This window comes from Phaenicophaeus curvirostris, chromosome 3 (genome assembly GCF_032191515.1).
Source record: "Phaenicophaeus curvirostris isolate KB17595 chromosome 3, BPBGC_Pcur_1.0, whole genome shotgun sequence".
In the NCBI taxonomy this organism is placed as follows: domain Eukaryota; kingdom Metazoa; phylum Chordata; class Aves; order Cuculiformes; family Cuculidae; genus Phaenicophaeus; species Phaenicophaeus curvirostris.
Window position 1 is genome coordinate 36,361,357 of NC_091394.1, and position 13,494 is coordinate 36,374,850.

Here is a 13,494-nt window from a genome sequence, read left to right on the forward strand (position 1 = left end):
TCTAGTCTAAATCTGCCCCTCTCCAGTTTACACCCATTGCCCCTGGTCCTATCACTACAAGCCTTGGTAAACAGTCCCTCCCCAGCTTTCCTGTAGTCCTTTCAGGTGCTGGAAGGTCGCTATAAGGTCTCCTCAGAGCCTTCTCCAGGCTGAACAACCCCAACTCTCTCAGCCTGTTGTCGTATGGGAGGTGCTCCAGCCCTCTGATCATCCTTGTAGCCCTCCTCTGGACCCATTCCAACAGCTCCATATCCTTCTTTTGTTGAGGATTCCAGAACTGGACACAGTACTCCAGATGAGGTCTCACAAGAGAGGAACAGAGGGGCAGAATCACTTCCTATGACCTGCTGGCCAAGCTTCTTTTGATGCAGCCCAGGACAGGGTTGGCCTTCTGGGCTGCGGGCGCACATTGTTGGCTCGTGCTGAGCTTCTCATCAATCAGCACCCGCAGGTCCTTCTCTGCAGGGCTGATCTCAATCATGTCCTCCACCCTGTATTGAAACCGCAGATTGCCCTGACCCAGGTGTAGGACCTTGCACTTGGCCTTGTTGAACCTCATGAGGTTTACACAGGCCCACTTCTCCAGCTTGTCCAGGTCCCTGTGGGTGACTTCCGTATATAGGGGAAGTCTGGATTGTCCCATGGGCAGAGAGGAACCTATATTCCATTTCACGTCTTCAGGAAACTTCTGTATTTCTGCCAGTCACTATTTAGCTTTAAAAGAAGACCAAAAAGAAAAATAGTTGCCCCTGTTCCCATGGGTCCCAGGAACTTTGCATTCTTTGCTGCAGTGTGGCTTCCTTAGGCAATATTCTCCCCATGGGATATCCCACAGGCTGGGGCACAGAGACCTCTCCTGGGAAGAGAACTTGAACCCACACAGAGTGGGAGCTGAAGAGAGACCAACATCTCTCGCCTTCCATGATTTATACACCCTCCTTACACAGTCTAAGGCAAGCTCCTGGTTTCAAAAGATCATTTATCTTCCAAAGTGAATACGAAATTCCCTCTTCTAGCCTTGAGACAGCCCCTCAATAGGGGTGAAATACTTGATATTTCCTACTGCCACCCAGCTTCCATAAGGCACTGTAGATGTGACAGCAACACATGGAATAGCGAGCCCAGATCTTCAGTCTGGGAAATGAGGGGTTTATAACCCAAACTCTCTTCTTCTATCCTCTTTATAGTGTATTTGAGTTTTGGAGGCATGCTTTAAATTCTTAAGTTGTTGAATCATGGTGACCCCAGTCTGTGTGTTGCAAAACTAGTTTCCTGTTCCCGTGGCTTGTTAATGAGTCAGCACTAATTTCGGCTCATGCTGATGGCTGATACCACAAGTAACACTAAACTAACATTTTTCTTTTTACAGTGTGCTTTGAACAGAGTAGCCTTCATTTAAGAATTATTTTAACAGTTCATTTCCTAAAAATTCCTAATTAAATCAGTCTTTCATCTTACATCCATACACAAGCTGTCTCATAGCATGAAGTTTCACTGAAGCCATGGCATGACCACAGTGAATTCAATGCAAAAGTACATAGAGACCACCCTCAGTGGATAACAAAAAAAATCACCAAAATCTACATTAGAAATAAAACTTGTAGGATTATCTAACCATCAGGTTAGATGCTACAAACACTGGTGGTCTGGAGAAAGGATACTATTGTCTTTAATTCTTGAATGGCTCTAGAAAATTCTATAGCAGGGATGGAATTTTCTATTCAATTACATTAGAGTAATTAAAATACATAAAGGTAATTACAAAACTTCTGTTGGATTTTGCTTACAGCATGATCAAAAGAGACTATGATTTAACTGAGACTAGAATTTCAGATGTGCTTTTACTTGTTTTTAGAGTTGGTCCCTCCGGACCCATCTTGTACAGATCATGTTAGTTACAGATTAAGTGCCTGGAAACAAAACAGGTTATAATATGAAATATAAAATAATTCCTGGTTTTTGAACATAACTTTTGCTAAGACAACTAGTAATATAGAGCACAATTTACCCAACACCTATAAATCTGCTTGTAACTACTAATTTCTACTATGACAACTTTTGATCTACCACTACACAAGTTTACATCAATCCATGACAACAGAAATGTCATTCTGTCTCAATACAGTTAAAATATATTTTCAGAACAGTAAATACAAGCTTTGAAGTGACCAGTGAAATGGGCTAATTATGTAATTTAATATTTGCTTTATGCAGTTTGAGAGAACTGTTAAAAATTCCTTTTTAAGCACTACAAAATCTGAAGTATTGTGCATAAGATGTGAGTTAATTTAAACCGGCTTTGTCACAATTATGTTATGCAGTTGCCAAAGTTCTGATATAATCACACAGAGGTCTCAAAGTAAAATCTTCAACAGTCACCACATAAAGTATTACTTCAGAATATGAGTTACACACTGTAAGAATCCTAGTATACTCATGGCTGTTTATCACTAAAGTATAAGTTGATGAAGGATTTTCTTTCACAAGTTTCTTGTGTCTCCCACCACAGTGCTAAGCCTCTGCTAGCTGCACCTGCACTAATAGACCTCGGAGACAGAGAGCAAAGAGTGCGGGAGGAGCAATTGAGACAGGGGTGTCAACAAAGGCACAAATACCACTGTCGCCTCTTCTACATTTCAGTCCTTAGGGCACCACAGCAAAATACTGTGTTCAGTTCTGGGCCCCTCACCACAAGAAGGATGTTGAAGCTCTGGAACGAGTCCAGAGAAGAGCAACAAAGCTGGTGAAGGGGCTGGAGAACAGGCCTTATGAGGAGCGGCTGAGAGAGCTGGGGTTGTTTAGCCTGGAGAAGAGGAGGCCGAGGGGAGACCTCATTGCTCTCTACAACTACCTGAAAGGAGGTTGTAGAGAGGAGGGTGCTGGCCTCTTCTCCCAAGTGACAGGGGACAGGACAAGAGGGAATGGCCTCAAGCTCCACCAGGGGAGGTTTAGGCTGGACATTAGGAAAAAAATTTTCACAGAAAGGGTCATTGGGCACTGGAACAGGCTGCCCAGGGAGGTGTTTGAGTCACCTTCCCTGGAGTGGTTTAAGGCACGGGTGGACGAGGTGCTAAGGGGCATGGTTTAGTGTTTGATAGGAATGGTTGGACTCGATGATCCGGTGGGTCTCTTCCAACCTGGTGATTCTATGATTCTATGAAAACAAGGCACTCTCCTGAACCCAAGGTGTACTAGTAAAAACAGATTTGAAGAGGAACAGCCACCTCCCCAAGCGATAAAAATAAAATGCTGATACACTCTATTGTCAAATGAGCCTCTAAGATCAGAACTACATAGTGCTAATGCTAAGCTATTTTACTGCTATTACACAGATCTTTAAACAGATCACATTCAACTGTGCATTTAGCCCGGCACAGATTTCCATTAATCCACGCAGTAAGTTCCTCTCCAACAGCTGTTTTAATGCAGTGCTAAAGAAGGTCCCCAATTTAATCTTCTGCCCCTCCATTTAAAAAGTGATTTTTAAACATCATTAAAAGACAATGCTTGGGTAACAGCTCACTGTGAAGACACTCACTTAGAAGAAAACCAGAAGGTAAAAGAAGTACCTCATACTGGCTAAAAGGATACAAAGCTACACCAAATAAAGTTTTGTAACAGATTTTACTTGTAGAAAAGCAACATTTTAGCATAATTTCACAACAAAAAGGTAAGAACCTACTGGAGTTACACAGACATGGTGTATCAACTCGGAATGCTTACTGTATGCTCTGTATGAAAGGTGGGAGATACAGTGTTGTATTTAGCTAATTATTCCTTGTGCCTCTTTGTGGATATTCTCTTAATTACAAGTCCTCTCTGCTTTGTACACATCAGCAGGCTATTTTGGAATATAAAAACAGGGAGTGTTAAAATACACTGAAACATGTCTGGAAAAATCAAATCCAGGACCAATTTCTCACTACACAATAATAGCTTGTATGTAAAATATCTGTCCCACCATTCTACTCCTCCTTATATAAAAAAAAAAGGAAAAAAATTCTTCTTGATGTAAAAAATTGTTCCATCTTCTTGCTTCTGCTTTCATGCAACTTCACTATTAGATTTCCTTATGCTGATATAAAGCTGTAAAATGAACAGTTACTTATCGTGGGGCTTCTCCACCATCTTCAATGCCAATCTTCCAACCATTAGCAAACTGTATGTTGGGGGAAAAAAACACAGAATGAAACAGAAATAGTAATTTCTCAATTCATTTTCAAATCCTCCCCATATAGCTGGTGCATGGAAATGAAACAGATTGCACAAAATATGTTTCAGTCCATATCAGTTTAATTAAGCAAGTAAGAAATCACACATAGGAGGTTAAAAAAGCCCCAAACAAATAAGAAAAATTATATAGTGTTGTACCTGACACCAGCAATTAGTCCTGCAGGCATGAATTTTCCAGAGTTGTAAAATCTTATTCCCATGACAGCAGTCAGTGTTCCAGATGTAACTGAAATGAAAGATGATAGGATGCAGTCAGCAGAGATGCATGCGTGTGAGAGAGATGCTACAATTCAAAAGTAATGGAACAGAGGGAAGCAGCAACATCAAGTAAAAAGCAGCACAGAGTTGTTTCATGTGATGGACAAAGAGAGTCAATAAATTGTAAACTTTGGAATGCCTCCGTTTGTGAAGAGCAGATGAATAAAGTTTAGCAGAGAGTACACTCCATATGCTTCTGCACACACTTCTCAATTTTTTTGGTTTAAATGTGCTTCTTTGGAAACTGGAAATTATTTATGCTACATTGCTCTGGAACTCACTCCTTCCCTGTGCACAGGCAAACCCCTAAACCTGGGCACATAATTCTCTTATTCCTTGTAAGAGGGAGAGAGCATTTTTGTGTCTAATACGTAGTGATGTTCTGAGAATTAACTAATTTATGTTTGCAAAAGACTTCAAAAGGGAAGTGTGCTACATAAGTACTAAGCATCACCACATCCATTCCAGCCCTGCGCCACCTTCTACTAAGATCAGAGAGTTAAAGCTATCTACCCTGATCACTTGATGTCAGACAGGAGCCCGAGAGTTTCATTGAGCCACAAAAACAGAAAGGGCAATCCCTGGAACACTGTATCTCAAAGAAAGAAAGACTGAACACTAAGAAAACTAAGGAAAGCATACTGTTGAAATCCATAGCCTTAGCAAACATCTGCTATCAAGTGGTAACAGCTACACGAAATGTGTCTCCACTACTTTTACCTTCTACCACTGCTTCTATGTGATGACCAATCCTGCAGGACTGGCTCATCTTCAATCCTAGCTGTGGCATCCTTCCTCCCTAACACCGTCCTAAAAATTGTCACTGATATCCAGCAGTCTCACGTAAGGAGGTCTGCAAGAGGCTGGGACCACACCACTATGATCCTTCAAACACACCAGTATGAGACAGATGCACGGTGGCAGCCACCAATTCAGCGAAGCCTGGGGACTGAAACACAGCTAGTGCTAGAGAACTGCCACACACTGATGTCTTTGGTGGATCAGGAATGGGAAGGAGACTATTAACACAAATTCTAGCTAAAGGACTACATAAAACACATGTTCACGAGTATCTGAGGTAGCAGCCTAACAAGCATCAGGCATCAGCTGAGCTACAGGAATTATCTACACATATTTTCTCAGCCCACTTCAAAGGGAGGGCAAGGGGCCCTAACTCATTAAGGAAGGCAAAAAGTTCAAGTCATGTTACTTTGTAACTGCCATGAGCTCTAGGCACGCACAAGCTAGAGCGATAGGTGATACCTATCCTAACTTGATTGCAACCCCGAGCTCTGTACAGTAAATTGCATAAAGACAAATCCTGCATTTTGGAGATTCACACCATACGATACGTAAGTTTTTAAACACAAAATGCTAATTTGATTTTTTTCTGAAGGATGTGAAGTAAAGGTATTTGGTTTGATCGTTTTTTTTAAACCACGTATGCTCTGCTTTATTCTAGTGCACATTTTCCTTCACAACCTGTAGGTTTTTTGATATTCAGAAAACAAACTCTAATGATAAATAACAGATCTTTCCCTGTCCTGTTTCCCTAAGAAGATGAACAAATATGTAAGTTTGAACTATCATCCGAAGCGCTTTATACTTAGTGCAAAAGAGACACAGTAATGTAGCAAGAAATCACTAATTAAGAGACACCAAGATAAGCAATTTTTAATATGTATTCTCAATACATTCTTTAAAAAAATAATTAAGTAACGTTAACAGTTCACATTCCATGGAAAGTAGCGGAACTTGACCACTAATGGAGACTAGAATATAAGTTTAAAGATTGGATTGAAATTAGATTTATAGCACCATCAGTTTAACACTTCTGCAAAGACTTTTGGGTACTCATTTTAAGTATCCAATTATTTTAGGGTAAATATAATCCCTTGTAATTGAAATTTTAAATTACTTACTCAGAGAAATCCAAACATTGCTTGGACTCTGTGAGAGCTGATAGGCACCCAGTCCAGCTAAACTCCCAAAGAAAAGGCCAGCAGCCAGTGAAGGGACGCTGCCTGAATAAGTAGAAGATAATGCATTTATTAAAAGCTCAGAAATAAACTTGCTCATCAGCTTCTGTGTTATGTAAAACACCAACAATAACAACAACACCACCAAAAGATGGGCATTCACTGTTCTAAAGCAAATGAGAGATTTTTTTTTTCCCTTTTAAGATTAAGATGATGCTGATCTGCACCAAGAAACATGTTCAGATACTCTTGTTTAAGATACATATAGCATTGACATTTAATTCTTTAACAGCAGAGCCATTTATACATTTATGACGGAAAGAATAGTGGAAAAAGCAAAGGAATTGGTGTTTTCTTTGTGCAAACTGAAGCATGTTGTTCCAACACAGTAATATCATAATTTCTCAGGAGACAGTAAAGTTGACAGATTTAATAGCAAGGGCTTAAAATGAGAAAAAGGACACGTGGACTGTATCTGGCAGGAGGGCATTCATACAAAGAAAAAAGTTGTCAAAGAAAAGAGCGGAGTCAAATAAGAGAGGTCATAACTCTTCAGTACACCTGAGATCTGATCCAAAGGTAATGCAGACTTTGGTAGAAGGTTCCCTGGACTCATCTAAATTTTGGATCAAGTCCTCAGTATAAATTACAGTCCCAAGCTACCAGAAGATAAAGGACACCATATCCAAACTGGTGATTTACAGACTAAAGTAATGAAGTGGCATAACCACTGTGAGTGGTGAATGCCCTCAGTAAGGTTAATGCAGAATTCAGGACTTAATGCTACAGAAGGAGTTTTTTTTCAGGTCACCTTTAAAGGACACCATACTGCAAAACTAGGCTGATAAAGATCTCCTCTCAGTGTTGCAGGACAATCACATAACACTACCAGAAAGTAATATTTTTTCAGTCATTCACAAGGCAATTGTAACATTGCTTCAGATCCTGCTTTTGATATAAAAAAGCAAGAGATAAGATGATAGAAAGCACCGGATACTCTTGTACATCTGCAAGGAAAAGACACACACTCTAGTAAGTGGCTGGTCTGGAGAGAATAGTTTAACAATCAACATGTGGTAGCTACAATTCTTTGCACAAGCCTAGGAGCCCACAAATAGCCATTATATCCTTAAATTTTACCTTAAGGCATTTTTTAAGCAGCTATGATACATACACTTACTAGGACAACCACAGCATCTCTAGCTCAGAAAGTTCCCGAGTCTCAAAACAGTGGGATCCAGACAGCTTACTGAACAGACAGAATAAATAAATAAATAGGTAAATAATGAAAGTAATAAAACTGCTCATCCTGTTCTCATATTCCCCCCAAGGCACCCAGTGCTGACCACTGTTGGTAAATAGACTTGGTTGTAAAAGAACAGATCACCATATAAGCTTTATGGATGAAAGTTCCATCTTCTTCCAGTTTCTCCAAGGCATTAGTAGGAATAAGATAGTTGGGTTTTTTCATAGAATAGTTTGAGTTGGAAGGGACCTTAAAGATCACCCAGTTCCAACTCCCCTGCCATGGGCAGGGACACGTCCCACTAGATCAGGAGGCACAAGGCCCATCCAACCTGGCCTTGAACACTTCCACGGAGGGTCCATCCACAATTTCCCCTCTCTACAAGTCATCATACAAGTTTCAGTTCCTCTTTCAAATACCCTGTGACCTGGATTTCTTTGCCTCAACACAGACATGCTCTCCCAGAGGACAAGAAAGAGACCTACCATTACAAAGTGGCCTCAAAGAAATACAGATGCAATCAGTTAATTAAGTCCTCGGTATTGTCCCTCCTGCTCTAAGCTCCATTCACAGCCTAAAGGATAAATTGAGCCAACAGAAACCAGACTGGAATATGCATTAGCATCCATGTAGTCAAACGCACTAGTAAGATTCTTACTGACTTGAGCCGTGCGTGCACTTTCGTATCACAAACGCTAAAACGGCTTAGGGATTTTAGATGCTGAAAGGGAGAGTATTGCAGCAGGGACGAATCCACAGTTCTGTCAGAAGAAGGGCACGCTCAGAAAAAAGTCAGGAAATGAAAGCAGTAGATCAGAGGGTAAGCTTATGATGCAAAGCCCAGAAAAGGAACAAGGTTAAGGACTGATTTGCACTGTTCAGCTCTACTTGGAGAAAGGATCCTTCCGAAAACTCTTGTGGCTTGCTGTAACTGTTAACATCAAACACTAAAATGAGAATAAACCTCTAAGGATCAAAAATGGTGATTTGAAGATATGGAACACTTATAGAATGCTTATATTTAAAGCAGCAGAGAAAAAGCCTTCCTGAAGCACACTTGTGTGGGTTCAGTCACAGAGCACAGAGCAGCGGCAGGACACCAGCACCCACCAGAGAGCAGGTGGTGTGTTTATCGGCCCAAAGCACCAGCTCAACCCAAAAAGCCCCACACCCCAACAGCAAGTTATCAGTGCATGGCACAAACTGATAATCTTTACATCTGCATGAACTTCAAGATAGGAGGTTTTTGTCAAGAGCTGCCCAGCTCACACAAAGTTACTGTGGGGGAGGGATAGCTATCTCCTGCTCAGTGCCTTGGCTGTCTGTCCTGTCTGCTTTGCATGAGACAGCCCCACTCCCCTACCATGCAAGCCCATAGCATAGGAAGAAGCATCTTTATACCCCCTGTTCTAATTCTTGCTGCTCTATAATATCAGTTTGGGGGAGAATAGGAGGAAATTCTCTACTTGTTATAGAGGAATCCAACCAGATGATCCCACAGCCCTTCCTGGCCTTAAAATCCTCAAGTGTATTCAGCACTGCCAGCTCATAACACATCTCACAGGAAGAAAAGCCACATTAATGGGCTTGGATCCCTCTTTGTCAGAAGATTTTGCTTGGTTTGGCAGTTTGGTACACAGGAACACAGCTCAGATGCAGGTCCATCTCCTCAATGTCTATCTCTACCTGCTTTGGCGTATCCAATGAGCCCTCCTGATGCCACCAGCGCGGCATAGCCGAAGCCAAGCCAATCCACAGCCATGCTAAAAACTGGAAGAGAAACTAGGGTGAGGCTCAGTGTGTCTTACTTTTTTTTTTAGAGGGGGAGATAAGAAAAAGATGCATTTTATCCAGAACGTGTTTCCACAAGCAATGCCAGCCTGAAGCCTAATCCCAGCCTGAGCAATGAAACCCAATTTGTTGGGAATGAATCCCTAGGGGATGCTGAGGGGTGCTGGGAGGATGCTGAGGGGGTGCTGGGGGGATGCTGGGGGAATGCTGGGGGAATGCTGGGGGGGTGCTGGGGGGATGTTGAAGGGATGCTGGGGGGTGCTGGAGGGATGCTGTGGGGGTGCTGGAGGGATGCTGGTGGGGTGCTGAAGGGGATGCTGGGGGGACGTTGAAGGGATGCTGGTGGAATGCTGGGGGGGATGCTGAAGGGATGCTGGGGGGATGCTGGGGGAATGCTAGGGGAATGCTGTGGGGATGCTGGAAGGGGATGCTGGGGGGTGGGGGGCATGCTGGAGGGGTGCTGGTGGGGGTGCTGGAGGAGTGCTGGAGGGGATGCTAGGGGGTGCTGGGGGATGCTGGGGGTCTGTCCCGCCCTGGAGGGCTGGGGGACCGTGCTCACCTACCCGTGGGTGCCGCTGCGCTGCAGCCCGGGGCGGAGCGGGGCTGCGGAAGGGGAGGCAGGGAGCATCGCACCGCCCCGAGGATCCTTTTCCGGCTGCTCCCAGTGAAGGGAGGGGAGAAAAAGCCACACTCGAGTACAGATTAAAAAACGACCGGCAGGGTAGGGTGTGCCTCGCAGGTCAAGGGTGGCGAGCAGAAAGGGTTGGTGCCTCCCCGCTGACCTGCAGGGGCCACTGAGGGTGCCCGAGTGCCCAAAAAAAGAGACTTGGATACGGGTGTGGTGTCCCGTTCTGGAATCCCCAGCATAAGAAGGATGTGGAGCTGTTGGAACGGGTCCAAAGGAGGGCTGCAAAGATGATCAGAGGGCTAGAGCGCCTTCCATACGATGACAGGCTGAGAGAGTTGGGGTTGTTTAGCCTGGAGAAGGCTCTGAGGAGACCTTATAGCGACCTTCCAGCACCTGAAGGGGCTACAGGAAAGCTGGGGAGGGACTGTTTACCAAGGCTTGTGGTGATAGGACCAGGGGCAATGGGTGTAAACTGGAGAGGGGCAGATTTAGGCTAGACGTAAGGAGGAATTTCTTCATTATGAATCATAGAATCATAGAATAATCAGGTTGGAAGAGACCCACCAGATCATCGAGTCCAACCATTCCTATCAATCACTAAACCATGCCCCTCAGCGCCTTGTCCACCCGTGCCTTAAACACCTCCAGGGAAGGTGATTCAACCACCTCCCTGGGAAGCCTGTTCCAGCGCCCAAATGACCCTTTCTGTGAAAAATTTTTTCCTAATGTCCAGCCTAAACCTCCCCTGGCGGAGCTTGAGGCCATTCCCTCTTGTCCTGTCCCCCTGTCACTTGGGAGAAGAGGCCAGCACCCTCCTCTCTACAACCTCCTTTCAGGTAGTTGGAGAGAGCAATGAGGTCTCCCCTCAGCCTCCTCTTCTCCAGGCTAAACAACCCCAGCTCTCTCAGCCGTTCCTCATAAGACCTGCTCTCCAGCCCCTTCACCAGCTTTGTTGCTCTTCTCTGGACTCGCTCCAGAGCCTCAACATCCTTCTTGTGGTGAGGGGCCCAGAAGTGAACACAGTATTCAAGGAGCGGTCTCACCAGTGCCGAGTACAGAGGGAGAATAACCTCCCTGGACCTGCTGGTCACGCCATTTCTGGTACAAGCCAAGATGCCATTGGCCTTCTTGGCCACCTGGGCACACTGCTGGCTCATGTTCGGTCGGCTGTCAACCAACACCCCCCGGTCCCTCTCCTCCAGGCAGCTTTCTAGACAGACTTCTCCTAGTCTGTAGCACTGCATAGGGTTGTTGTGCCCCAAGTGCAGGACGCGGCACTTGGCCTTGTTAAACCTCATGCCATTGGACTCTGCCCAGCAGTCCAGCCTCCAGTCCTCCTACCTTACAATAACTTCTAGCTCCTTTTGTTTATTACTCATGCTGCATGCATTGTTATAGATGCACTTCAGTTGGGCTGTTGATCCCAGTACGGTCCTAAGGGGAACAGCCTTAATTCCTAAGCAACTACCCACTGAATTATCTAGCCCTTCTGTGGAGCCATGTAAAGTCCTATTCATCACTTCCTGTGAGGGGGCAGACCAAAGGTCTTTGCCAGCACACCGTCCTTCAGAAACTGGAGTGCCATTCCTAGGCTTTTTTCCATCAAGTCTGGTTATGTCCCCCTCTCCCTTCACATCTAGTTTATTGATCTATTAATTTGCCCTGCTATCTTCTTGGTGAGTACCTTTTTGCCCCTAGGGGACAGGTGTATCTCATCCTTTGATAGCAAGGTGGTGAGGCACTAGCACAGGTTGCCCAGGGAAGCTGTGGCTGCCCCATCCCTGGAGGTGTTCAAGGCCAGGTTGGATGGGGCCTTGGGCAGCCTGGTCTGGTGGGAGGTGTCCCTGCCCATGGCAGGGGATTGGAACTGGATGATCTTTTAAGGTCCCTTCCAGCCCAAACTATTCTATGGCTCTATGTGCGGGTGCAGTGAGGGGCCAAGCTCCCTCGTAACTGTGTTCCTGTGCACGCAATGCAACCTAGTCCTGTGCCAGAAGCGGGCAACATGGTACAGCTGAGAATTTGGAGCTGGTTTTTGGCCCAGAGAAGTCATGGATGCCCCATCCCTGAAGGTGGTCAGGGCCAGGTTGTATGAGGCTTTGAGCAACCTGGTCTGGTAGAAGGTGTCTCTGCCCATGGCAGAGGGTTTGGGCCTACTTTAAGGTCCTTTCCAACCCAAAGTATTGTATGATTCTACAACATACAACACTGGGCAGCCTGCAGGCAACTTCTAGTTTTGATCAGTAATTTCCGTATAGCCCTTTTAATGGAAGATGTAAAGGATCTCTATGACCTTCAAATTACAACTGCTGCTGTAGAAGTTCCGCATGGGATGGAAAAAATCTTGTGAAGAAAATACTTTTCTTCAAATTGGAAAAAAATGTAGAGAGAATAGTCTATACATTTCTTCTTTCACGGGCTGAAATGAGCTTTCATCATGTAAATGGGTCTCCACTATTTATTCCAGTGGGCTATACGATTCCCTCCCATAGAAATCTAACCATGCAAACAGCGCTCCTCCAGCCACATCCCTAAGCTGAGGGGCACCGGTTCCTCTTCATAACAGAAGTCACAAAAATTTGGAGGCCTGTGCTTTCTGCAAAACGCAGCTTTCTCTAGCCGCAGTTCAATTTTCCTGTATTATGAATTAACTTAATGGCTAGAAAGTGGAGAGCATTTAATTCCCTTGCTGCCCTAAGTGGTTGAAATGGAGATCTCCCATCTCCATGAAAAGTCCCACAACCAACACATCGCTAAGCTATACTGGATGGGGTTCCCTTTTCTGATGAAGCTGTGTAATGGCTACAAGGTTCAAGTTTTGAGCTTTGCTTTGTAATCCAGCTCTGGGGTTCCTCACGAGGGAAGCAGGAAAATTGGAAGAAATCCACAGCTGCTGGGGCTGATGAACTCACCTGGGGCTCAGCTGAGATGCTGCTCTATAGGCTGTGATTTCTTGCAGCCCTGGCTCCATCTATTCTGCCAGCATTACGCATGCTTACCTTTCTAACACAGGAAAGCTTTCCCACCACTAACACCTCCACTCCCTCTCTACTGCTGCCTCCCATGTACCATTCTAAGCAGCTCCCTGAAAACTAGAAAGGAAAATGTTCTGAAAAGGCAGATGCGCACAAGAAGACAACAAATTTGCCAGGTACTGGTTAGCAGCTGCGCATTCACTCAAGGTATAGGAAACATGAGTTCTGCTCTCAGGACTGTTTCTGTATTTCATATTAAATGCTGTTAGAATTTTTCTTTGTCTCCAGTTCACAAATTGTTCTGAGTCTCATGAGATGCATAACCCTTTGTTACTACACAGGGAGTTTGGATTTTCACAAATGTCTAAATTTTACTTATAAGCT

General features: G+C 44.4%; 1 protein-coding gene across 1 annotated transcript; it reads right to left on the reverse strand.

Moving 5' to 3' along the window:
* Positions 1–3,605: 3,605 nt before the first annotated feature.
* LOC138718920 (transmembrane protein 14C-like) lies at positions 3,606–10,152 on the reverse strand. The gene is made up of 5 exons (XM_069853626.1): positions 10,067–10,152; positions 9,403–9,486; positions 6,414–6,515; positions 4,372–4,459; positions 3,606–4,159 (listed from the first exon to the last, which is right to left on the reverse strand). The coding sequence occupies exons 2-5, from the start codon at positions 9,476–9,478 to the stop codon at positions 4,102–4,104; spliced, it is 324 nt and encodes a 107-aa protein (XP_069709727.1). The 5' UTR covers positions 9,479–9,486; positions 10,067–10,152; the 3' UTR covers positions 3,606–4,101.
* Between the last annotated feature and the right edge of the window lie 3,342 nt (positions 10,153–13,494).